At 43.7% G+C, this 26,114-nt stretch overlaps 1 protein-coding gene and 1 long non-coding RNA gene across 8 annotated transcripts in view; one reads left to right on the top strand and one right to left on the bottom strand.

Annotated features, from left to right (window-relative positions):
* LOC138741291 (uncharacterized) overlaps positions 1-26,114 on the top strand; it is a 181,403-nt gene that overhangs the window by 66,919 nt on the left and 88,370 nt on the right. The gene's annotated exons all lie outside the window — the stretch shown is intronic.
* The window catches only part of cd164l2 (CD164 sialomucin-like 2), a 54,755-nt gene that overhangs the window by 4,347 nt on the left and 24,294 nt on the right, over positions 1-26,114 (bottom strand). Inside the window, exons 3-7 of one of the 7 annotated variants that reach the window (XM_069895116.1) lie at positions 17,069-17,143; positions 15,248-15,313; positions 13,079-13,120; positions 6,595-6,760; positions 2,884-2,907 (exon numbers count right to left, since the gene is read on the bottom strand). In XM_069895116.1, the coding sequence (XP_069751217.1) occupies positions 2,889-2,907; positions 6,595-6,760; positions 13,079-13,120; positions 15,248-15,313; positions 17,069-17,143 (368 nt within the window). In that variant the 3' untranslated portion in view covers positions 2,884-2,888. Of the gene's footprint in view, positions 1-2,428; positions 2,908-6,594; positions 6,761-13,078; positions 13,121-15,247; positions 15,314-17,068; positions 17,144-26,114 lie in introns of those variants that run through there. The other 6 variants (XM_069895118.1, XM_069895115.1, XM_069895117.1 and 3 more) reach the window with 6 other exon arrangements.

Here is a 26,114-nt window from a genome sequence, read left to right as displayed (position 1 = left end):
TTAACATATGTAGCCGAAATATTAGGGAATTTCCTTCAAATGAAAAATCAGATGCAAAACATCACTTAAAAGTTTTTGGAAATTAATGAGTTGAATGTGGCAGAGAGACAAGTCCACCTTTAACATTGCATGGTCAAAGTGATATTATATGTATGTAGCACCAGCTGATTTAAAAAAAACCACACACAATTGAGAAACAGAGGGACAGGAAACTGACCAGAAATGAAGAACGCCTACACTGATGCAAAGACCAGAGATCAAGCCCCACCCTGGCAACTGAGAAATTTCAGGTCAGTTTATTAAACGAAAGCTGGCATAAAGAACCGAAAATGAACCATCAGCCGAATGGGTGAAATGTTTTTATTTTAAGAAGATATGAACCAAATTCTGCAGTTCCAGATCAAGAGTAGTGGTGGAATCTCAAACAGCTACCTAATGTTCCAGAGTGGTGACGGGCAACAAAAGGAAAACCTGTTCTACCTTTCAGCTGCTTTATTTGCATTTACCCGGTGTACTTTAGAAAGCTGCCGTGAATTGGACCCACCATCTCATCAAAGAGCAGGTTTTAACTCCAAATTAATTCCAGCACTTTTTTCCCTAATCCAATTAAATATACCTCCATGAATAGGGTACATTACCAGATATACTGGACTGTAGAAGAATGAAAGTTGATATTGCTGAGACATAAAATAATGATGTAGATCAGTTAGAAGCAGGAAGGCAGTGTCCACTGGCAGGAGAGACAGGCTGGCTGTGGACTCTGCTTAACATTTCCCATAACCTTTAATTAATTGATTCTTCAAATTCAGTCATGATCTTATGGAATAGCAGAACAGGCTTGATGGCCCAAATGGTCTCCTCATGCTCCTATTTATTTATGTGCTTATACCAGAAAGACTCTATTCCCTAATGGAAACAAGTTTTAAATTTCCACCACATTCAACATTTCAGGTCTGAATCTGCCTGATCATTCACCATTCAAAACTCATTCACAGCCAATATTCATGAATAAATTCCACCCTTTAACAGATTAGCAGCTGTGGTGCACTGGTGGGACTCCTTACACTAGTACTGCCAAAGGATCAGATCTGTCCACTTGCTGGGTCCATTTCCTTCTTCACACAGGGTGTGACTACCCCTGCATATCAGTAAACTCAGTACCGACCATCACGTTTAAGAGAGGCAAGACCATTCATGATTGGGGCATGGTTTCACTGCCAACATCCAGAGCTCAATATGATACGGTTAGCGCAACACTATTACACCACCAGTGACCTGGGTTCAAATCCCCCGCTGACTGCAATGAGTTGAATGTGTCTGCGTGGATTTCCTTCCGCATTCCAGAGATGTATGGGTTGAGTAGGTTAATTGGTCGCTAGTGTATTTGGTCAGCGTGGATTTGTGGAATCGTGCTCCATCTCTAAATTAAACAATCCCCATCCCTAATCAACCCCCAATCTATCTGGCTTAAACACAGTTAAAGGATCAACTGTATTTCAAAGTGTCTGAATTGTATAAAAACTCAACAGGTAGACCGATTCCAAAAGACATTGATGAACCAAATGTTTTCACAATACTGTAACACAGGGAGTACCATGGTCTCTGTTCCAAATGTAATAACCTGATTTTTAAAAGTTCTCAACAGCCTTGGTGGGGCTTGATCTCATATTCCCAGAATAACTGCTACCGTTCCAGCAATAAAATGACTGTAATACTGCTCACAAAACCTTGTTGCTCCTATTGATCACCCTGATAGACCAGGGCATGCAGATAGTAGCAGAATCAAATTGCTATTCTGTGGATATTTAAGCAAAGGGAAAATCGATTAGGAATTCCAATTGATCCAATTCTAGAGATAGATCAATAGTGGTTAAGAGGCTTCTGGACAGACAGTTGAATTTGCAGGAAATAGAGGGACAGGGAGCATGTGCAAGGTGCAGAGTTTTAGTTTAATTTGGGCATTATGTTCAGCACAGACATTGTGAGCCAAAAGGTGTGTTCCTGTTCTGTTCTGTTCTAATACAAACAATGTTCTGGCTGTATCCATGAATCCATGCAAAATCTGTCAGTGGTAATGATCAGCTCAGCAGAAACTCAGGATGTTGGACATTCCAATCAAGAGAACAGCTCTGTAATAATGCTGCCTCTTTAAATACAGTCAAGTCTCCCAAAAAGTGTCAACAGATGACCTACAGATAATCTGGTCAAAGGCAAAGATGTAATGCTTAGGCATGCTCTGAGCTGGCAACATGTGATGTGATGTATGTGTTGTAGGATGGAGATCAGTGTGGGTCCAGGGAGAGAAGGAGGTAGAATTCCCAACGCTGCATCAGAATCTACAACTGCATCTGAAGCACAGCCTGGAGACCAGAAACGAAGAAATCTACCGTCCTCTGACGGATTAAAGAAAAACACGCACACTCATCACTTCTAGAACTAGGCACTGTTACAAGTTTTTCCACATGTTCACAGTTTAGTACTGTGGTTTGCAGACCATAATTAACACAATGACCATCTCAAGATGCTATTTGCTTAAGGCTTAAATATTTTTAACAAAGGACTAAGGCTTTCATTAGGTAAAAGTGGTTAACAAAGGTTAATTTGTGATTGAATCAGTGATCCGGTATCACTGACCGTTAAAGGCGTATGGTGTGATAATCTTTAAACATTAGAGTTTCAAAAACACCTTGCACCCCAATATTCATTCTCCCATACAAACCCCTGAAGTTAGACAGTGCATCATTGCAAGCAGAATTTAAACAAGTGCACACCAAACAAATCTGCACTCAAATACATTACAAACAAGCAGAAGTGAATCTTGCTGTTCATCTACAAAGCAGATTAGTTCATTTATAGGAGGGCGATGTTGCAACCACTTCTTACATAATCTACTGCGTCTCCTCACTACTTGCAGCATGTAAAGGGTTAAAATGGAACAAAAAGATACAATAAGCACACAAGGCATTGCAAAGCAGTGTGAACTACAGCAGTTCCTTATTATTACAAACCTGCAAATCAGATAAATATAAATTTTGCTTCAATATCATTGAGACTTAAATTGCAGAAGGTGCAATTCCAGAATAATTAATTCACACTCCCATCTCCTCAAATTTGTAATAATAAGTTTGACAAATACCATACAGACATTAAGGACTGGAAATAGCAACCAAAAAAAACAAATACTTTTCCCAGTAGAACTTTGGAATGAATGAGGGATCGTTTTAGTGTTTAATGATTCTGTTATTCATCTCATTGGGTGAGGAGCAATGATCAGATCCGGTGAGGATTTCAAGTAAGAGGCAGCTGTGACCTGCTGAATTACTAACTCCTCATGGGAACTGCAGGCAAAGGTGCTCAGACTCATTGGCCAAGTTATGGAAATGTGACAATAATACAAGACCCCCCCTCTTTCATCCACAGTGCACGACAGTGTGCTGGCTGCAGCAAGAGAGAGTGCTGGAAAGACTTTGGGGAGTGTCGAGGGTTCTCACTCTCTGCTCCCCGCTGGACAGCACTGTTGGCACCATGCTGTTATAGCGCCGGCGATCCAAGTTCAAATCCGGCATTATCTGTAAGGAGTTTGTACGTTCTCCCCGTGTCTGCGTGGGTTTCCTCCAGGTGCTCCCGTTTCCTCCTACCATTCAAAAACGTACGGGGGTTGTGAATTAATTGGTGTATTGGGCCGCACGGACTCATGGGCCAGAAGGGCCTGTTACTGGGCTGTATGTCTAAATTTAACATCCACATTCTACCAAAGCTCTTTACTATCAACCATCTTCTGTTGCCCAAATACAAAACAAATACTTGGATGAATTATGAAATTCCTGTTAACCCTCAAAGGCATAGAGACATCAATGAAAAGTGGTAAACATAACTTGGAGGTGTGCAGGCGCACTGATGCCCATTTCTTGTCAATTTCCAGCCAATCAAAAGTCAGTGCCCAGAGCCAACATTTTGTTAGAGCTACATTTGAACTGAAGCAGGAACTGAACACACGAACCAAATGCAGCTAGGCACTGATGCATGGGACAAGGATTTGTGGTCAGATTCATTTTATTGTTAAAAGGCACAGGGGCATTGTAAGAAGAGTTTGTTCCTGTTTGAACACTGCCACTAAAGACCTCCCTACGAGAAAAAATAATGAGGTTGTTGACATCTTCGAACATCTGTTTAAAGTTGACAAATGTTTCCTTGTCACCTTATCCATTGGCTTCAGGGTTCCTAGCCCATTGGTCACCCCACACGCCTGGCAGCAGAGCTCCAAAGCCAATGCTGTCTGCATGGAGCTGGCCTCATCTCCATAACTGTGTGGGCTCTCCCCTCCACCCTCAGTCTCTTCCTACATCCCAAAGGTGGGCAGGTTACTAGGATTTGCCAAGTGTGTTGCTGAGGGGCAGGATCTGAAGAGCATAATGGAATTAAAATGGGAGGGAGGCAGCAGAAAGGAAATTATAGACTGTTAGACCAATATCAGTGGTTGGGGAGTCGATTGTCAAGGATGAGGTTGCAGAATACCTAGACAAGGTAGGCCAAAGCCAGCATGGTTTCCTCAAGGGAAAATTTTGCCTGACAAACCTACTGCATTTTTATTTAAGGAAACCACAAGCAGGCTTGTCAAAGGAAATGGAGAGGATATTGTACATTTGGCCTTTTAGAAAGGCATTTGACAAAGTGCCACACATGAAGCTGCTTCACAAATGAGAGCCCATGGACTTAAAAGAAAGACTATCTGCATAGAGCATTAGCTGATCAGCAGAAAATAGAGAGGGGAATAAAGGGATCCTATTCTTGTTGGCTACCAGTTACTAGTGGTGTTCCACAGGGGACGGTATTGAGCTGCTTCTTTTTACATTGAATGTTAATGATTTGGATTGTAGCTAAACTTGCAGATGATACAAAACTAGGTGGACAGGCAGGTAGTGAGGAGGAAACGGAGAGGTTGCAGTGAGATTTAGGTATGGGAAAGGGCAGAGAAGCGGCAAATGAACTACAATGTTAGAATTTGTATGGTCATGCACTTCAGGGAATAAAAGAGCAGACTATTATTTGGTTGGGGTAAAAAATTCAAAATTCGGAGGTGCAAACGGACTTGGGAGTCCTCATGCAGGATACCCAAAGGTTAACTTTTTGGTTGAGTCAGAGGTAAAGAAGGCAAATGCATCAATGGCATTCATATCTAGATACAAGAGCAAGAATGTGATGTTGAGGCTTTATAAGGTACTGGAGAGGGCTCCCTTGGAGTATGGGGTTCAGTTTTGGGCTCCTTGTGCTGGCGTTGAAGAGGGTTCAGAGAAGATTTACAAGAATGATTCCTGGAAAGAAGGGATTAGCATATGAGTAATGTTTGACTGCTCTTGGACTGTACTCCTTGAAGTTTGGAAGAATGAGGGGGGAAACTACAAAGAGGCATTTTGAATGTTGAATGGCCTGCACAGAGTAGATGTCGCAAAGATGTTTCCCATGGTGGGTAAGTCTAGGACAAGAGGGTACAAATTCAGGATCAAAGTGTGCCCATTTAAAAGAGAATTTCTTTAGTCAGAGAGTGGTGAACCTCTGGAATTTGCTTCCAGAAGTGGCTGTGGAGGCCAGGTTAATGGGTGCATTTGTTAGCAGAGATTGATAGCTATCTGAATAATCAGGGTATCAAAGGTTATGGGGAGAGGGTAGGGGAGTGGGGCTGAGTGGGAGAATTGATCAGCTCATGATGCAATGGCAGAATGGACTCAACAGGCCCAATGGCCTACTTCCGATTCTATATTTAAATTTAGACTGGTAACATACCATTTTGGCCCACAAGTCTGTGTCGCCCATTTTATACCCAATTAACCTACACCCCCGGTGTGTTTTGAATGGTGGGAGGAAACCAGAGCCCCTGGGGAAAACCTACTCAGACAAGGGGAGAATGTACAAACTTCATACAGACAGCATAGGATTTGTCCCCTGGTCTTGTCCCGATTGCTGGCGCTGTAATGGTTTTGCACTAACCAATACCTGGGCCAGACCCTCCGGCTTACTGTACTATAGAGTCCAGCATGTGCAATAGCTCTTTCTCTTTTGTTCTGTGCAATAGCTCTTTCTCTTTTGTTCTGATATGAACCCTGCTGTGGACAATGCTGGAGGAGTTGCTGCTAAGATGTGCTCTACGTAGGGATCAGGACCGTTGTATACTGCTGTAGTTGTAGATAGGATCTGAGCTCTGCCCACATTAAATAAGGAACAGTGGTTAGTGTATTGTAGTCTTTGGTTGTGATGTCTGTATAAACAGTTGCTGGTATCGGCAGCATTAAGTTCGATATGATTGTGTTGTGTAATTCAGAATACTTGTGTATGTTATCGCTGTTGTGATCCCCTTACATGTGTTTTAATAAAGATTATTTCTGCATTCAGCCTTTGTCCAGACCTGCCACTCAATGAGCCCACAAAACTTTTCCCTTCCCACACAAGTTCATGACAATAAACTTGATTCTGAATGAACAAGCCACATTACAAAGCAAAGCAATATCTGTGAGACAAGGTAAGCAAGCAGAAGGAAGTGTGGATGAAAGGCAAGGTTTGAGGATAGCCCAGAGCATGCCACACAGGGTTGATTCTTACAGAGTTTGGTAGGTTGCATCTCGAGCTTTGAAGAATTTGATTGCGAAGAACAATGCTGCCTCAGCCCCTAGAACCAACACCATTCCGCCAATGAAACTAGCAGGGTCAAAACTGGAGGGCGAATACACAGGAGCTGTCGTTGGAATCTCCGTTGTGGTTGCGGGCTCTGCAAGAAAGAAATAATGAACAATCAATAAAAAAATTCCACATGGTCTGATCGTTTGCCTACAAAACTAGCCATGGTTAAAAGAGTCTGCATAAACACAAGTGCATGTCATGTGCTTATTTTGGAATGTCCCAGGGAAATAAAATACACCATTGTAAGTTTTTTCTTTAATGGACTTGATTCCTGTCAGAAAAAAAACTATATGTATTCCAAGGATCAGTAAACTGGAACTAACATTAAGAATACAGAAAGGGCAGTGTGTTTAGTGCAATACTGTTACAGCACCAACAACCCTGTTGGTGTCAAATCCTAATTCAAAAATGTACTGGGGTTATAGGTTAATTGGGTGTAATTTGGTGACACAGGCTTATGGGCTGAAAGGGGCCTGCTAAATGCTGTATGTCTAAATCTAATTTTAAATTTAAAAACTTCCTAAAATCTGTAACATGGCATCTGGCCGTGGCTGTGATAATATATGGAAATATTGCATTTCTCGAGAGACTGCAGCTGCGTTAGGGAATGGTTGTGAATTTGCAGCCAAAGAAATGGTTACTGGCCACTACTGTAATGGAATCACTTCTGCAGGCTGTGCACAACAGGCTCTTTCCAATTATACTATAATCACCAGTTAACATATTCCTGGCCAGGATAGTCAGCAGGAAAATATTAACCATGATTGGGGAGAATTGTTAAACTTTGCAAATACTACAATGAATCCCCTATCGGCCCATGAGCCCATGCTGCCCTATTACACCCAATTATCCTACAACCCCTGATTCGTTTTCAAACAGTGGGAGTAAACCCACACAGACACAGGGAGAACGTACAGACCCTTTATGGGCAGCACCTGATTTGAACCCCGGACCTGATCGCTGGCGCTGTGACAGCATTGTGCTAATGTTATGATAACCGTGCCACCCCATCTTCCCTAAAAGGAAATTACATCGTAAACAGCAGGGAGGGCAAAATTTCGACACCATTTTGTCACTAGTTTAGCATGTGAACAAAATCTAACGATCCCTCAGCACTCCATTCTCTCCTGAACTGGCCTCACACTGAGCAGGTGATCTGGTCGCACTTAACAGGTGATCTGGTCTGCCGACTCTGGGATTTTGTTGTGTTTAGCAGCAGATAAAAGGTCCTGACCCAAAAAATTGACTGTCCATTTCTACCCATGGATGGTGCCTGATCTGCTGAGTTCTTCCTGCAGCTCATTGACTGTTGACTGAGTGAGTGAGAGCAGTTAATAACAGAGGAAAGAATATAGAAGCTGCAAAATGCAGAAAGAGAGAGAGACGTACCCTGCAGGTCATGATGGCACATCCTCCACTCAGAACAGTAGAAAATTACACCACAGAAAACAGGTCCTTCTGCCCTTCTAGTCCATGCTGAACTATAATTCTACCTCATCCCACCTAGTCCATAGCCCTCCATACTCCTCCCATCCATGTACCTGCCCAAATTTTTCTTAAATGCCAAAATTGAGTCTGCATTCACCACCACCTTAACTGGCAGCTTGTTCTACACTCCCACCACTCTCTTTGTGAAGAAGTTCCCCCTCATGTTGGTTTATATCTCAACCTAATTTCCAAAGGAGAAAACAGAAAAGCACAGAAGATTACAGATTACACAAGATTACAGCTGTTACAGACTAGAGCAAGGAGTTTACTCATAGCTGCAGAAATCAACATTGTCTGGAAGGCTGCCCAAAGGAAATGTTACTGCTCGGGCCTGCAATGGAGCTCATTATAATGATGAAAATTCTAAGATTATATTTAAGATGTACCATGGAGAGCATTCTAACAGGTTGCATCACTTTCTAGTGTGCAAGTGCCAATGCCCAGGATAGGAAAATACCCTTGATGTATCATCAATAATCACAAAAGGCTGGAGTTGTGAAACTATCAGGCTTTTATTAACTAAAGACTGGAACAACCATCAACCTTATTGACTGATTGAAACAAAGAGAAAGGGGGAGTATGCAAAGGGCTATGGGTAGGATCGGTCTCAGGAGACATGTGCAGCTGACAGCAGCCAATCATGGCATTACAATGGTTTACCACAACTACAGAGGGTTGTGAACTTGGCCAGTGCCATCATGAGCCTCAGTCTTCACTCTATCGAGGACATCTATAAAGGATAGTGTCTCAAGAAAGCAGCCTCTATCCTCAAGGGCCACCACTCCCAAGATCATGCCCTCTTTTTCCACTACTACCATCAGGAAGGAGGAACAGGAGCCTGAAGACAAACACCCAGTGGCACAAAAACAGCTTCTTCCCCTCTGCTATCAGATTTCTGAACGGACAATGAACCACAGACACTAGTTCACTTTCTCTTCTTTTTTGCACTAATTTTTAAAATATAATTCATAGCAATAAGGTTACCACAAAACAACAAATTTTGAGACATGTTCATGACAATAAATTCTGATTCCGAGATCTCTATTTGAAAAAATTGGTTCCAGGTACTTTACCTAAATTCACATTGCCACACTTTGTTAAAACTTTGTGGGCTCTCAGTTGTACCAGAAAGACCTGTTAAATGGCAGCAACACTCTCCTGGACAAGAACGCCAGGAGTGGCTGTCCAAGCTACACTGCAACTCCTGGTCTCAGCTGGAAAGAGAGAATCCAAGCCGATGCAAGAGAATCCAGCTTTAGGAGCTGATCTTGAGTTAAGCAGGAAAGGGTGAAACAATAAAAAATAAAATTCAGATTAACATGCCTGCTATTTAGAACAAAGTTTTGAATGTCATAATCCCAAGAACGATTCCGGGAATGAAGAGAATATCCTATGAGGAACATATGACAGCTCTTGGACTGCATTGCTTGAAGTTCAGAAGAATGAGGGAGTCACCTCACAGAAGTATTCTCAATGTTGAAAGACCTGGACAGAGTCACTGTGGCAAAGTTGTTCCCCATGGTAGGTTAAGAGGGTACAACTTCTGGATCAAAGGATGCCCATTTAAAATGATGAGGGATTTCTTTAGCCAGAAAGAAGTGAACTGTGGAGAAAAGGTTGTAGGGTGTATTTAAGGCAGAGATCGATAGGTATCTGAATAGTCAGGGTATCAAAGGTTATGGGGAGAAGGCAAGGGAGTGGGGGTGAGTGGGAGAATGATTACGGAATGGCAGGGAAAACTTGATGGGCTGAGTGGCCGCCTTCTGCTCCTATATTTTACAGTCTGATAATAAAGTTTCATACCTACCTTACCTAGATGTTCTAGTTCACCACAGTGGTGGGCCACAAGTTCATGGGGGATGTACTAGACATTATGGCTCACTGTTCGTTGAGGGCTGGATCACATCTGATGTGGTTGTGACTAGGGTCCAATGGGGAAAGGAATGGAATAGGCAAGGGGAATCTCGAGCCTGGAGGGGTCACTTCTCTCACCATGTGCCTTCAACCAGCAAGTCAAGTCAAGTCGCCACAGTGTTTAAAAAAAGTATCACCCAGGGACGAATATCATCCTGACTCACAGAAGGAATTTTCCCGAGAGAAGGAATTTTCCGGAGCGACAAAATTAAACAGAAACTGTTGCTCTTGTAGTTCACACTACCTCTCAACTTGGTAGAAGATGCACTTTGGTCTGCACAAAACCCATTGGGTCTTTCAACACACGGAAATGTCGGTGCGGAAATGCTGCCGACTGGCACATTCCAGGCTGCAGCAGTACGTGCTGAGGGACGCACTGAGGCTTGGTGCAGCCAATGTGAGGGCTCTGTGGGGGAGGACCATAGTCTGGAATCCTCCCATTACCAGGCATTAAGGGGCTGAGACCGACAGGAAGCCCCTCAAACAACAGAGTGGGGAGTAACAACAAGGTACCACAGTGGTGTTAATAGTTTAAATAGAAATGAATGTAACAATGTACAGTGACGGAAATGTATGGATATGAAACTAGGGGTGGGAAGAGACTTTGAATAGTTTACCTGTTGTAAGTAATTTATTGTGAATAAAGTCTATTTTTGTGAAAAAAATTGCAATTCACATTGGAGTGGTGGGGGGTGTCGAATGGGGAAGTGGGTGCAGTAAACAAGTTGCAGATGCTAAAACTATCTTATGCTCCAGATTATGTCGTCGTAACCAGTTTTGAGAAGGCCCGTGCTAAAATTCTCTTTGCTGCAGCTGTCCAATTAAATAACACCTGTAGCAGCAACAACCAATGGAGACAGCCACAATAAAATCAGAAAAATACATGCAACTCACTCATGTCCCCTGTGGAAAGAACTCAACTGTTTTTACCCGGACTGGACAACGAGATTCCAAACTGCCCTCAACTGGACTCGCGGCTTAAGGTAGCCTTTGCCAGCAATACTCACAACCATTCAATGGCAAACAGCAACCAACAACGTAAACAGGGACCCATTTGTGCTCTACATTAATTCACAACTACCTTCGACTTAAAGTTAACCAAGTTGAAGGCTTCTCTGGGCTTGAATGGTTCACGCTCTGCAACAGTGCATGCAAGCTCATCGCAAACAGTGATGAAAATTATTGTGTTCTGGCTAAGCCCAGCCATTTTAATTTCACACGGAATCAAGTGTGACACAAAATCTTGGAATGCTTCCTTAATAATTAAAAGGGTCTTCATTTACCACAGTAAATAAATAATGAGGTTATCCAATTTAAAGCTGCACATTGAGAGGGATACATTTCATAATGTCACAGCTCCGAGTTTACTGTCTTCTTGTTTTTAAAACATTCACGATGGGAAACAGCAAGGTTGTGACATTTTGATGATTTTAGCTCTATTGTACCTTGGATAGATAAAATTTATCGGTGTCCCCACTGTGCCACATACCAGTTTTTAACGGATTCCTGATATAGGTTTCAGGCCTGAAACATTGGTTACCTATTCCTCCCTATGGATGCTGTATGACCTGCAGAGTTTCTCCAGAATTTTTGTGCACTGCACCTCATGGTACAATTCACCAATGAGACCACACTTGCAGTTTTGGTCACCCAGCTATAGGATGTCATTCTTTTGGAAACAGTTCTGAAGAGATTCACCAGGATGCTTGAGTAATATGATCTTTATTCCCTGGAACACAGGAGGATGAGGGGTGACCTCATAGAATGAAATAAATTCATGAGGGGTATGGGATACAGTGAATGCTGTCATTTCATCCCCTCCCCCCCCCCCCCCACCCCCCCACTCAGGGTGGATATTTCTAAAAATCAAGGTTTCCAATGAGGGGAGAGATTCAAGAGGAACCAGCAGGGTGACCTTTTCCTCTCAAAGGGTGGTCCTCATCAAGAAAGAGCTGCCGGAGGAAGCTGTTGAAGTAACGACAATTGCATATTTAATAGACATTCAAACAAGTACAGTATATGGAGTGTTTAGAGGGATATAGGAACCAAACAATTTTTAAAAATTTAGACATGCAGCACTGTAACAGGCCCTTTTGGCCCATGAGCCCATGCCATCCAATTAACCCACACCCCTGGTACGTTTTGAAGAGTGGGAGGAAACCGAAGCCCCTGAGGAAAACCCATGCAGACATGGAAGACCATACAAACTCCTTACAGACACTGCAGGATTCGAACCCCGGTCCCTGTCGCTGGCATTGTAACACCGTCATGCTACGTTAACCATGCGGCCCAAATGGGTCTAGCCCAGAATGCCAACCAGGTCAGTATGGATGAGTTGGGCTGAAGGACCTGTTTTCGGCTGTATGGCTCCATTCACTTACATCTCCTTCCACGCAGGTTTGCCTAGAGACACTGTCATTTAAATTGCTGGTTTCCACAGATCTTGCATCCCCTTCTTGTTCCCGCCACAATCTACCCTGCCTCCTTGAACCTGTTACATTTCCCAGCTTCCATTCTAGTTCTGACAAAAGACATCATTTTTCTCTCCCCATAGATGCTGCCCGAGCAACTAACATTTCCAGCATTTAATAATAAAACTATCAGTGAAGAGACGAGGATCTTAATGCATTGTTGCATGACAATATATTCTGCATTGAGTTGGAGGTTATTTTAAACCATGGCTGATATGTAAAACTCAAAGCAAATACCATTTAAAATATACATTTAAACAATCAAGAATCAAGCAGGTGCCTTGAAAGATGACTCCATAATTGAGAATCCATTTTTACTGATTTAAACATAAGGAGTCTCCAGCATTTTTATGGCAACATTATTGCAAGGTCATTAATTCAACAAAAGTTTCCACAAGGGAAAATAAACATTAGGTCAATATTTAGAAGTAGAGATAGAAAAAAATAACCATCCTACTGAGAAAGGTTCTAATGCTAGGTCTGATGTGGCTACGTAAGTTAAGGAAACACAGCAAGTGTTATTTATAGTATACCTGTAGCAAAGGTGGAAATTTCCTTAGTGGTAGGTACGACAGCTGGAAGTTGAAGGAAGGAGGGGAAGAAAGAGAGCAATAATCTCATTATTATACCACAATTGTACATCCCTTCTGTTTTCACATCTGGAGATACATTCTATAGATGGTGCACATTTGTTTTTATATAAATGCAAACCATCAAGCAAGAAACTATGGAAACCTCATTTGTAAATGATTTGAAAAAAAGTGCATTACTTTACATTAAAATCAGTGGAATAATCCTGATCCTCTAAGAATCCCCCCACCACCGGTTCAATAACGGTTTACATATTGCACAGACGCCTCTCAACTCACAATACAGGGAACTAGTGTGTCGGCCACAGCTTCAGCTTCAAATTTTGCACAGGACTGCGTGCATGGCCAAGTGGTTGTGGAACGCAACACTGGGAAACGAGCTAAACAAGGCTCAAAAATCCTCATTAAATCTGGGGCAGTTCAACGTTATCTATTTAAAATAGGAAGCTTCAATTTGAATAGGGTCAGGTCAAATAGGGTGGACAGCCAATGCCCGTTTCCCAGGACAGAAATGGCAAACACCAGAGGACACAAGTACAAAGTGAAGGGAAGAAAATTTAGAGGAGACATCAAGGGTAAGTTTTTTTTTCACACAAAGAGTTGTGGGTGCCTAGAATGTCTTACCAGGGATGGTGGTGGAGGCTGAAACATTAGGGGCACTTAGACAGGCACATGGACAGAAGGAAAACAGAGGGTTACGATGTAGGGAAGATTTAGTACTTTTTTTTAAAGGAATATATGGATCAGCATAACATCGAGTGCTGAAGGGCCTGTGCTGTAGTGTTCTATGTTCTAAATGAGAAGGCAGATACTTTCCGGCTCCTGAAGACTGCACCATCATTTAACAAGAACATAGCTGATCCAAGTGTAACAGTAACATGACATTTGCCTGTCCCAGTAATCTTTCACTCCACCCTAAAATATTCAAATATTCTCTTTCCACCAATCTTTTAAGGAACCGTTTCAATAACTCACCGCTTGAGGAAACCATGGGAGCCTTCTGTTTTACATCAATATCTTATTTATAGCATGGTAGAAGTCAATTTTGGCCATTTAAACCCATGTCACTCATTAGAGCCTTTTACTTTTCAAGTGGGCTCTAATTCTAACCACATTCTGCACAAGGAAAACCTATCCATCTGCACCCAGCTCAAAAGGACCCTGTAAGATTCAATCGGCCTCTTGCACTGACAGATACAAGCCAACTCCCTCCTCAAGATTTCACAATTTAAGATTTCAGTGAAAGTACCACCTACTTCTGTGGCATTGTTATTTTATAGCTGGGATGTGGCAGCTGATAAATAAAGGTCCTCTGGCTCTGAGAGCTCAGTGGTTAGAGCATTGTCCTTGTAAACCAGGGATCGTGAGTTCCTTCCTTACTGGGACCTTATTTCTGTTCAGGGGTGCTGGACAAAGTTAGGAGATAGGAAAGGTTTGGTTTGGTTTTTTTAAAAGGAATATATAGGTCGGCACAACATCAATGGCCAAAGGGCCAGTACTGTGCTGTTGTGTTCTATGTTCTGTAAGAGCATTCTCCATGATGAAAAGCAACATCCTACCAACTTCTGAGAATGTATGGCCCATAACCAGTGGAGACAATTCATGAGAACCTCCAGTCCATTCATTAGGTCCATAAAAAGCCCTGGGTAAGCAGCAGGAGAACAACCCACTCACTTAACCCCATCATGTACCTCCAAGCCCTCAATAGTGTGGGTGGGGGGGATGTGGTGGGAGTTTGCATGCTGACCTCAAAAAGTCAGAGGAGAAATGAAGCGATCCTCAATCTCAGGAGACCGTTGCTGGCAGAGTTGGATAAGGCAAGGCACAAGGGGCAGTTCAGTATGAAACGCCCACAAGGTCTAGTGAGGAATGTTTGCATCTGCTGAACCTCGGATGGAATTTGCAAAGTACTCCAAACCCATTTCACCACAATGGAGTGAAGAGGAACATTCCCCTCTCGAAATGAAAGGATGCAGCCTCCCCACACACTGTTAGAGTCTGTGGCGCGAGCATTTTCAAGCTCTGTGTGTAATCCAAATGAAAACTTGTCGAACTATTGTGTTTAAACCCATTGGGCTGGTTCCATCCAATACAGTGGTTATTTTGTTTTACCTGTAGCATTGGAGACAGTCGTAGTGCAAGTGATGTTGGTGACGGGAACAGAGGTTAACTGTAGAACTGAGGAGACAATAGTTACATTTACAGGGATTACAGTGACATTTTTTTCTAAAAATTGAAACGATTTTAAGTTTGTCAGTTGCTTGCTCTTCCAAACAATTACCCACATCAGGCAAACTAAACCATCTTAAAAAAAAATCTAATCTTTTTAGAATTCCCTTCATATGCCTTAACTTTCACAGAACAATCATGGCATCTCCAGAGCCAGATCCTCCTGGCAAATTATTTAAGATCAACTGCCCACCCCCTCTAAAATGTTAATTACTGCACCACCCACTGTCTATTTAGAAAAAAATAGGATTTTGTAAGATAACAGTACCACAATCCTTTACCTATAAACAAAACAGCATTAAAAAGACCAGTGACATTTCTGCACTGTGGAAAAAGGTTAAGAAACTCAGCCAAGATGGATTGAAATTGAGTAATTAAGTCACAAGATGCTGTAATGAGACATGCATATCCAGTAAACTCATTTTTGAAGATAAAATAAAATTCCACATTGGGGAGAAGGTTAAGCATTAAAATCAATCAATATGGAATGGAATGCTGTTCCAACATTTAATACCACTCTCACCGAAGGAGACAGCGAGCTTTATGTCACAATTAATGGTAAATCTAACTTCCAAAAATATAATAATTATTGCAGATTAACACCAGAATTCATCTGAAACATCAAATGTGAAAAAGCTACACCAACATGGAAATAGACCAAGAGAGCAGTGGATACATTGAATCACTACAATGTCTTAGTAAGCCACTAATTTCAAGAGTAGTCTAAAAAAATGTAATGTTACTTTTTTCTGTTTTAGTGCATGGCAATAAAAGAATCTTGAATCTAAACACTTGTCAGCTACACACAGAAACTGATTAACCCCTTCTCCTTTGGAAACAGCGCACCAGCCCATTACCCAATAATATTTCATGAAAAAGAACCAAGAATATCTTGCAATTCCTTCACTAACTAAATATTGTTTCTAATTTTCTACTGGATCCTAAATTAACCAGTGCAATTGGTGAAAATAAAATTAAGCCACAACCTTACTTCATTTTCAAGTTTTAGTGTCTGAAAATTGTGACATATTGGAAACAAGAGAGAGCTTTGAACAGAAGCCAGTGGAATTGCATTGTCAGTAAAACTCAATGATCCCCTTGTAGCTCCAAGAGACTACCATCTGAGGAATGACATGCCTTAAAACCAATAGAACAAAAAAAAAGAGAAATCAATATGTTGTTGACACACTTCCAAAAATAACATTTTCCAGAGACAATACATCATAGCAACAGAAACAAAAACTGAAAACCAAAACTAGAACCAATAACAGCTGAAAGTCTAAAGGGCTGGATTCCAGATCTCAACAGCCTGGCAAAGGGATCTGAACTGGTGTCAGATCAGATGGCCATAACATACTCTGCCAGGTATGGAACACAATAACTCTTCAAGTGAAACACACATAGGTCCACTATCACGATGACAAAATTAAAGGAGTACAGGGAAATTATCATTTCTGTTAATTCCATGCTCAGCACCAGGAGACTCCTGCCAACCAACACAAATAGAATCTTTCAGGATTGACCAGTCTTCCATGCTCCATGTTTATCCCCACCTATCAGATCAACTCACGGGGGCGGGGATGAGGTAAATGCTACGGAGTGGGGGGGGGGTGGAGATCGACAGAGATGCACTGGATATGATCGCACTTCGCTGCACATTTTTGGCATTGATTTCATTGGCAAGGAAACCAGAGATTCTCTTACCGTCACACTGCGAAGACTCGTTGTAGATAGTGCAGTCTGTGAGATTGTCTGAGCCCTTAGCAACGCACAAGATTTCTGGAAAAGAAAGAGCATTTGATCATTTCCATGTGGGACTCAATCCAACCTCTCTAATGATTCTTATCAGAGAAAATCCAAGATGTTTTTAAAAACGTTGAATGGGTAATATAATTCAAAAAAGATAAAAGATTAGCTGGTAAAAGCACAGGATTATCTGAGTTAAACCAGTATGGGTTTACTCAAGAACAGCTCCGTACCCACGTTGAGGCTGCCCTGGCACTTCTCTGTGGAATGACAGGTCAATGGAGCACAGTTCATTCCCTTCCCAGTGGCTGATGCTCCCAGTGGTGCTGATGGGAGAGGGACTTAGATTAAGTAATGACCCTACAAGCAGAGGGAGGCAAGAGAGGCTGTCAATGGCAGAAAATAAGAAACCACAGAAGTCTAAGGGTCAGGCAGCATCATGGATGGCGATAGATATTTTCCGATTAAGGGTTTCGGCCCAAAACCTCACTTACCTTTTGCCCTCCAGGATGGTTGCCTGATGGGTTCCACCAGCATTGTGTGAATTTATTCGGCAAAGCAATCAACTCCCCCCCCCCCAAAATAAACTTTATTCACAAAAAATGAAACTGTTCAAAGTCTTTTCACATCCTTAGTGTCATATCCATACATTGTTTCATACAGTCTCTAGTTACATCATTGTCACCACTGAAGCACCTTGTCATTACTCCCCCCTCCCCTGTTTGAGGGACTTCTCCTCAGTCTCAGTCCCTCAGGGCCTGGTAATGGGAGGGCAATAAAATACTAAAGTCTGCAGACACTGTGGTTGAATTAAAAACATGATGCTGGAGAAACTCAGCAGGTCAAACAGTGTCCTTTATTCTTTGGCTTGGCTTCGCGGACGAAGATTTATGGAGGGGGTAAAAGTCCACGTCAGCTGCAGGCTCAATTGTGGCTGACAAGTCCGATGCGGGACAGGCAGACACGGTTGCAGCGGTTGCAGGGGAAAATTGGTTGGTTGGGGTTGGGTGTTGGGTTTTTCCTCCTTTGTCTTTTGTCAGTGAGGTGGGCTCTGCGGTCTTCTTCAAAGGAGGTTGCTGCCCGCCGAACTGTGAGGCGCCAAGATGTACGGTTTGAGGCGATATCAGCCCACTGGCGGTGGTCAATGTGGCAGGCACCAAGAGATTTCTTTAGGCAGTCCTTGTACCTTTTCTTTGGTGCACCTCTGTCACGGTGGTCAGTGGAGAGCTCGCCATATAACACGATCTTGGGAAGGCGATGGTCCTCCATTCTGGAGACGTGACCCACCCAGCGCAGCTGGATCTTCAGCAGCGAGGACTCGATGCTGTCGGCCTCTGCCATCTCGAGTACTTCGATGTTAGGGATGAAGTCGCTCCAATGAATTTTGAAGATGGAGCGGAGACAACGCTGGTGGAAGCGTTCTAGGAGCAAAGATAAAGATACATAACCAAGGTTTCGGCTTGAGCCCTTCATTAAGGTATGCAAAAATGCCACCAGTCATCTGAGCATCCAAGTTGGGGGCAGGGGGAGGGGTGGAGGAGTAGCATGGTTACAAAGGCAGAGGATAATAAGTGGTGAAGAGAAGGAGGACACGGCAACAAGCAGGGGGAGGAGGGATGGCTAGGTGAATAGAGAGGGAAGGGGGTGGAGAGGTGAGGGAAAGAAGACGGGTAGGAGAATGGAGGGTAGGTTAGTAGAAACTGGAGAATCCGGTTAATGCATTCTGGTTGGAGAGGGCCCAGAAGGAAAAATCAGGTATTTTTCCTCCAATTTATGGGTGGTCTTGGTGGGATAGTACACAAGGTCAAGGACAGATATACAAGTATGGGAGTGGGATGCAGAACTGAAATGGTTGGCCACTGGGAGATCTCTGTTACTGGTGTGGACAGAGTGAAGCTGCTCAGCGAAGCACTCTCCTAGTCTACACTCAGTCTCTCAGATGTAGAGAAGGCCACAAAGGGAGAAGGGAGCACCATATGCAGGTTACTCCTGTGGAAACACAAGTGAAGAGTAACTTCACTTGAAAGGCCTGTTTGGGGCCCCAGACTGTGGTGAGGGAGGAGGTGTGGTAGCAACTGTGGCACTTCCTGAAGACACAAGGGAAGGTGCCAAGAGGTGATTGGTGGGGAGGGTTGAGTGATGAGTGCCAGGAGGTGATTGGTGGGGAGGGTTAAGTGATGAGTGCCAGGAGGTGATTGGTGGGGAGGGTTGAGTGATGAGTGCCAGGAGGTGATTGGTGGGGAGGGTCCCTAGGTGGACTGTGAAGTGTTGTTCCTCCAATTTTCAGGTGGTCTCAGATTGGCAGTGCATGAGATCAGTCATGTTGGCATGAGAAAGGGGTGGGGAAATGAAATGGGTGGCTACTGAGAGATCCACACTATTGCGACAGATAGAGCCGAGGTGCTCAACCAAGCAATCTCCCAGTCTGCGTCCAGTCTCTCCGACGTAGAGGAGACCACAATGGGAGCACCGGATGCAGTAGATGACCCCTGCAGACACACAAGTGAAGGGTTGTTTCACCTGGAAGAGCTGTTTGGGGCCCCAAAAGTTGGTGAGCGAGGAGGTGTGAGCACAAGTGGAGCACCTCATGCGGTCAGAGAGGTAGGTGCCAAGGGGGGACGATTATTGGGAAGGGATGAGTAGGAGGGAGTCATGGAGGAAGAAATCTCTGCAAAAGGGAGAGAGGGGAGGAGAGGGGAAGATGTGACTGATGGTAGGATCATGTTGTCATCATTGTGGCTGTCCCTCGAGGTCAAGGATGATGGACTTTGTCCTGTGGATCTATTTAAATAGTCCAATCATGACTTTGAAAGATCTTCTGCATTCAGGACAGGTAGTTCCAGATGGAAGATTGGGTTTTGGTTGTTGTTACCTCTCTTTTCTTCTAGTTCTGCACATCTGTTGGCTCTGAAAGTAGCTGTTCCTTCTCGGCTGATGCTTTGCCAGAGTTTCCTGTCCTGGCCATTGGCTTCCAAAATATTGATGTTGATAATACATTTCTTCATGTTGAATTTTAAGATATCTTTGAATCTCTTCTGTTGTCCACTCTTTTACGTTTGCCTTCTTTAAAGTGGGGGTAGAAGATTTATTTCAGCAGATGTTCGTCTTCCTTCCGAACAAAATGACTGCTCCATCGGAGTCAGTTCTTAATGATGTAGGCTTCAATGTTTGCTGTTTTGTTTCATTTAGCACACTGACATTAGTTCTTCTGTCTTTCCAGCTGATATTTAAGATATTTCAAAGACAGTGTTGATGGAACTTTTCAAGTGCCTTCAGAAGTCGTTGCTATGTTGCCCAGGTTTCCGATGCATACAGAAGCATTGGGATCACCTCTGTTTTGCAGACTAACATTTTGGTGTTCGTTCAAATGTCACGATCATAAAAGACTCTTACTCGGAGACGTCCAAAAGCTGTTCCAGCATAGTTAAGATAATGTTGGATCTCGTCCTTAAGGTCGACATTAGAAGAGAGGTGACTTCCAAGATACAGAAAGTGATCTATATTTTCCAGTGTTGTTTTGCCAAGTTGAATTGATGAATCTTTCTGATTTGTCTCCTTTGGTGATGGTTGATAGAATTGATGGTAAGTCCAAGTTTCATGTATACACGGTCAAAGGCAGTCAGAATCTGTTGTAGGTGGTATTCTGAGAGGGCTGCAATACTGTTATCATTTACTACTGGAACTTGATAAGGAAAATCGTAGGTGTCTTATATTTGGACGAAACTGGCAAGATTTAAAGTCTGCCATCAGTTCTGTAGACAGTTTTGATTCCTGGAGGTGGATCATCCTTGATAATGTGCATTACTGCAATAAAGATGGTGAATAAAGTTGGGGCCATCACACATCCTTGTTTTACTCCAGATTTGACTTGAAAAGGCTCACTGCTACTGATGCTGGCCATGACTGTGGCAAACATGCCATCATGGAGGAGTCTCCGGATTCCAATGGACTTCTCATGACATCCAGAGGTGGATAGAACATCCCATATGAGTTCCCTTGATACCAAGTCAAAGGCTTTGGTGAGGTCGATGAAAGACAAAGGAGAAGTAGGTGGCAGAAATGGCTGAGGATAACTTGATGGATGTGGAGGCTAGTGGGTTGGTAGATAAGGACAAGAGGAATCTGTCTTTGTTGTGCATGGGCATGGAGGGGGCCAGGGCAGATGTATGGGTAATGGAAGATATGCAGGTGAGGGCCAAGATGATAGAAATAAAGGGTAACCCACATTTTGTTTTTAAAGAAGGAGAATGCCTCAGAAGATCTGGCATGGAAGACCTCATCCTGGGAGCAGATGCGATGGAGACCGAGGAAATGTGAGAAAAGAATGGAATCCTTTCAGGGGGACAGGATGGGTAAAGGTGTAGGTGAGGTTGCTGTGGGAGTTGGTGGGGTAATATAAGATGTCTGTTGAGAGTTTGTCTCCTGAGATGGAGACAGAAAGATCGAGGAAAGGGAGAGTGTTGCTAAAGATGGACCAAGAGAATTGGAGATCAGAGTGAAAGATGGCAGTAAAGTGGATAAAATCGATGAGCTCATCATGGGTGCCTGAGGCAGCACCAACATAGTCGTCAATGTAATGGAGGAAGGTTGAATGGCCTTGATGTTTTGCCAGCCGAAGGAGGGCTGTGATGTAGGGGGATTGGCTGCATCTATCATCTAGAAAGAAATGAAGGGCTTTGAGGCCATCACTATGGTTGTGGGGGTGGTGGTGGGGGGGCGTAGGAGAGATATATACGGACTGGATGTCTATGGTAAACACGAGGCAATCAAGTTGAGGGAACAGGAAGTGGTTGAAGGGCATGTGAAGTATCCCGGATGTAGGTGAGGAGGGACTGGACTGGGGGAATAAAATAGAGTCAAGGTAAGCAGCTATCAATTTGGTCAGGCAGGAGGATGCAGATACCATGGGTCCACCTAAACAATTGAGTTCGTGAATCGTGGTAGGATATAGAACCAGGCAGTGCAGGGATGGGAAACAATAAGATTGGAGGCTGTATGAGGGAGATGACCAGATGTGATGAGTTCAGAGAGAGGATGGATGGTTATTTGATGAGTTTTGGTGAGGTCCTATTGGAGGGGTAAGTAAGAGGAGTTGTCTGAGAGTCATTGTCTGGCTTTGGCCAGATAGAGGTCAGTGCATCAGACCACAACAGCACCACCCTTGTCTGTGGGTTTGATAATGAAGTTCAGATTGGTGCAGAGAGAGTTGGGGGCAGAGCGTTGAGAGCGGGTGAGATTTGAATGAGTGAGGGGAGTGGTGATGTCTCAGCAGCAGTTGGAAATATAAAGGTAGAGAGTGAAGGGCAAGGAGTTCAGAGGGGCAGAGATTATAATGCATTGAACTTGCTGTCTGATTTACTCCTCATTTAAGTAGAAGCAATCACAAAATTAAAGATCCTGAAGTTGGGACAGTATTTCCTCTGGAACCATAACAGAAACCTGGCTTAGATTTCTCTTGCTCCACTTCAAGGTCAACATTTATTTGTGGAAATTGGCCTAATTAGTGAATGAAGGTGGAGCAACGTGACTGTCTTATGTTCCTGGACAATGAAATGTCTGTTCACCATTCAGGCTGAAAGCCAACAGAAGCAGCTGATTTACAGAATAGATCTTTGACCAAATGGCACAAAACTTCAGTTAACAGGTTGCAAGATATCTGAAACACATGGTTCAAAAGATTCCCCAAATGGCAAAAAGGAGAAGCCTGAGTTTGTAATTATTTGCACATCAAGGTTTTCAGGAGGAAGGCAGTTCTCAAAAAATGCACCCTTTTGGATAATTACTGATGGTCACTATTTGAAAGCTAAATAATAGTAATTTGTAAATGCAATTAGATGAAATGGAGAGATCATGTAGGTACATTTATTTTGCTTGCCATACACACAGACCATTGCACAATGACAAAAACATCAAAGTCTGCACTGTGATTGAAGTAAAAACACAACGCTGGAGAAACTCAACAGGTCAAACAGTGTACTTTATGTAGCAAAGATAAAGGTGACTGTGGTGCCATGATTGGCTGCTGCCAGCTGGACACACCTCCTGAGGCCGATCCTAACCATAGCCCCTTTCTCTCTGCTTCGATCAGTTGACGAGGTTGATGGTTGTTCCTGTCTTTAGTTAATAAAAGCCTGATCGTTTCACTGTATCAGCCCTTGTTGGTTATTGATGGTACATCAAGTTTATTAGCTAAAATTTTCAAAAAAAAAGCATGGAACAGTACCCAAAACCTGAGAAGCTCGACATCAACCCCTGGTTGCTTGACACCCCAAACACATTCGAACTGTGGCTACGCTGCTTCGAAAATCTCTTGGCAGTGGCAATGAATGCCATCACCACGGATGCTAACCAACTGAGTGAGACTACTCCTCTTGCTTGTCAGGCACCAAGTATTCTCAATGATCAGTGGCGCCAGTTCGTACCAAGCAGCTATGGAGACCCTTAAGTCCCAGTATCGCAGGAAAGTTAATGAAGTCTATGGCAGGCATCTCCTGGTCACCAGAAAACAAAGACATGGTGAGTCTTCTGCCGAGTACATGTGGGCCCTCCAGATCCTGTGTAGGGCGTGTGCATGTAAGGCCGTCTCGGCTGCCCAGAACACAGAAGATCTCATCAGAGGCCCGTATGTGTCTGGTATCTGCTCCAAATACCTACAGCAACGGCTATTGGAGCAAAAATTTCTTGATTGCAAAGGGTGATATGAACTTACAGAGACACTGGAGGTGGCCCTCCAGAACTTAGATGACTACTCAGCTGCTTGGGTGCTGCAGGTGCCACTATCCTAGGATGGGGCATCATCCTTCCCCATGAGTGACTGGTCCCCTATATCATCCCACTACTCCAGGATCTGACCTCAGAGACCGTTGCGGGAGATCCCTCCAAGTGCTACTTTCTTTTGGAGGCAGGGTCAGCATCCAAGGAAACGCTGCCCTCCCCAGGATTCAGTGTACTCCAAGTGCCGTAAAAAGGGGCATTATGCCAAAGTTTGTCAGTCCAAACCATCCGTGAGGTCTAGTAGCACTGCGTGCGGACTCTGGGCAGTGCGATTGGGGCCATCTTCCCTGCACTCCAGCGAATCCTGTGGACCACTATTTTGCTCTGTGCACCAAACACCATTTTCCTAGGCATATGATACTTCGAGGAGGTCAAGGCCGGCCATCTTGGGGCTGAGGGCAGCCATCTCAGGTGCGGGGATACATATTAGACTCTGACAATAAATCCATACCCTGAACCAAGAGGCATCGCATGAACTCGCCAGGTAAACGGGCGCGGTATCAACTCTTTATTCAATTACAGGAGTACAGACAGCTTTATCCACTCTGACACCACCAAACGATTGTTCCTTAAAATACAATCTGCCAAGCACAGGATATCACTCATGTCCAAATCATTCATGGCAGACACTCTGGAGTCCTGCATAGTGACCCTCACTGTTGGAGGTGTAGTGTACAAATGCTTCAGACTGCTCGTTATGCCACAACTCTGTGCTCCCTGGCTACTGGGGCTGTATTTCCAGGGAAAACTTCAGAAAGTCGCTCTGCAACTCGATGGGCCCTTTCCCCCACATTACCTTCTGCAATGAATAGTTCACAGACGGCCCCTTGCAGATGATGTGTAGTCCTTGACCCTCAAGGTCAACCTCATCCCAATTGCAAGCCAGTGGCCACCAGGAGTAGACAGTACTGTGCAGCTAACAGGGCATTTATTAAGGCGGAGGTTCAGCGCTTCTTGGGTGAGGGCATCATTGAGGCCAGGTAGTTGTGGTGAAGAATGGGGATAAGAATAAAATAGTCATAGTCTACAGCCAGACCATCAACCGGTATACGCAGTTCAATGCTTATCCCCTTCCCTACATATCTGATATGGTCAATCAGATTGCACAATATCGGATATGCTCCACGACTGACTTAAAGTTGGCATATCACCAACTCCTGAACCATCTAGAAGATTGCCAGTATATGGCATTCGAGGCGGATGGCCACCTCTACCACTTCCTCTAGGTACCTTTTGGCATCACAAAGGAGTCTCTGTTTTCAAATGGGGAACCGCATGGTGGACTGCCACAATCTACAGGCCACTTTCCATATCTAGATAACGTTACTATCTGCAGCCATGACCTGCAGGATCATGATGTGAACTCGCAAGTTATTCCGGGCAGATAAATCCATGAGCCTCACTTATAATGAAGATAAATGTGTGTTTTAGACAGCACAGCTAGCCATACATGGCTGTGTGATTGAGAGCGGTGTCATTAGCCCCGACCTGGACTGCTTGCATCAGGTGAAGGACCTATCCCTCCCACATACCCTCAAAGCTCTGAAGAGATGCCTCGGATTCTTCTCATACAATGCTTAATGGGTCCCCAACTATGCGGACAAGATTTGTCCATTGGTCAAAACTACCATGCTTCCCCTGTCAGCAGAAGCCCAAGCAGCCTTCAACAACATCGCCAAGGCAACCATGCATGCCATTGATGAGTTCACACCATTCCAAGTGGAGAGTGATGGCTCTGACTTTGCCTTGGCTGTCACACTCAATCAAGCAGGCAGACCCATCCCCTTTTCCTCCCGAACTCTCCAAGACCCTGAAATTCGCTATTCCTCAGTCGAGAAGGAGGCCCAGGCCATCTTGGAAGCTGTTCGCCACTGGAGACACTATCTCGCAGGGAAATGGTTCACCCTCCTCACAGATCAGCGAGTGGTAGCATTCATGTTTAGTAACAAGTAAAGGGGCAAAATCAAGAATGATACGATAGGTCCACTTACAATTATAACGGCCTGGGAAACGAGCCCCTGGACACTCTTTCCAGAGGAACTTTTGCTAGTGTTCAAATGGCCAGACTACAGGCCTCCACAATGACCTTTTCCACCCTGGAGTTACTCATTTTTTTTCCATTTTATCAATTTACCATACTTCGTTAAGGAAGTCCGGACTATGACTAAAAACTGTCAGACAAAGCACATCTGATCAAGCCTACCTGCCCCTTTGAGCACCTCAGTATTGA

This window comes from Narcine bancroftii, chromosome 8 (assembly GCF_036971445.1).
Source record: "Narcine bancroftii isolate sNarBan1 chromosome 8, sNarBan1.hap1, whole genome shotgun sequence".
NCBI lineage: Eukaryota > Metazoa > Chordata > Chondrichthyes > Torpediniformes > Narcinidae > Narcine > Narcine bancroftii.
Note: the sequence above shows the minus strand (reverse complement) of the source record. Positions and strands in the feature narration are given on the sequence as shown.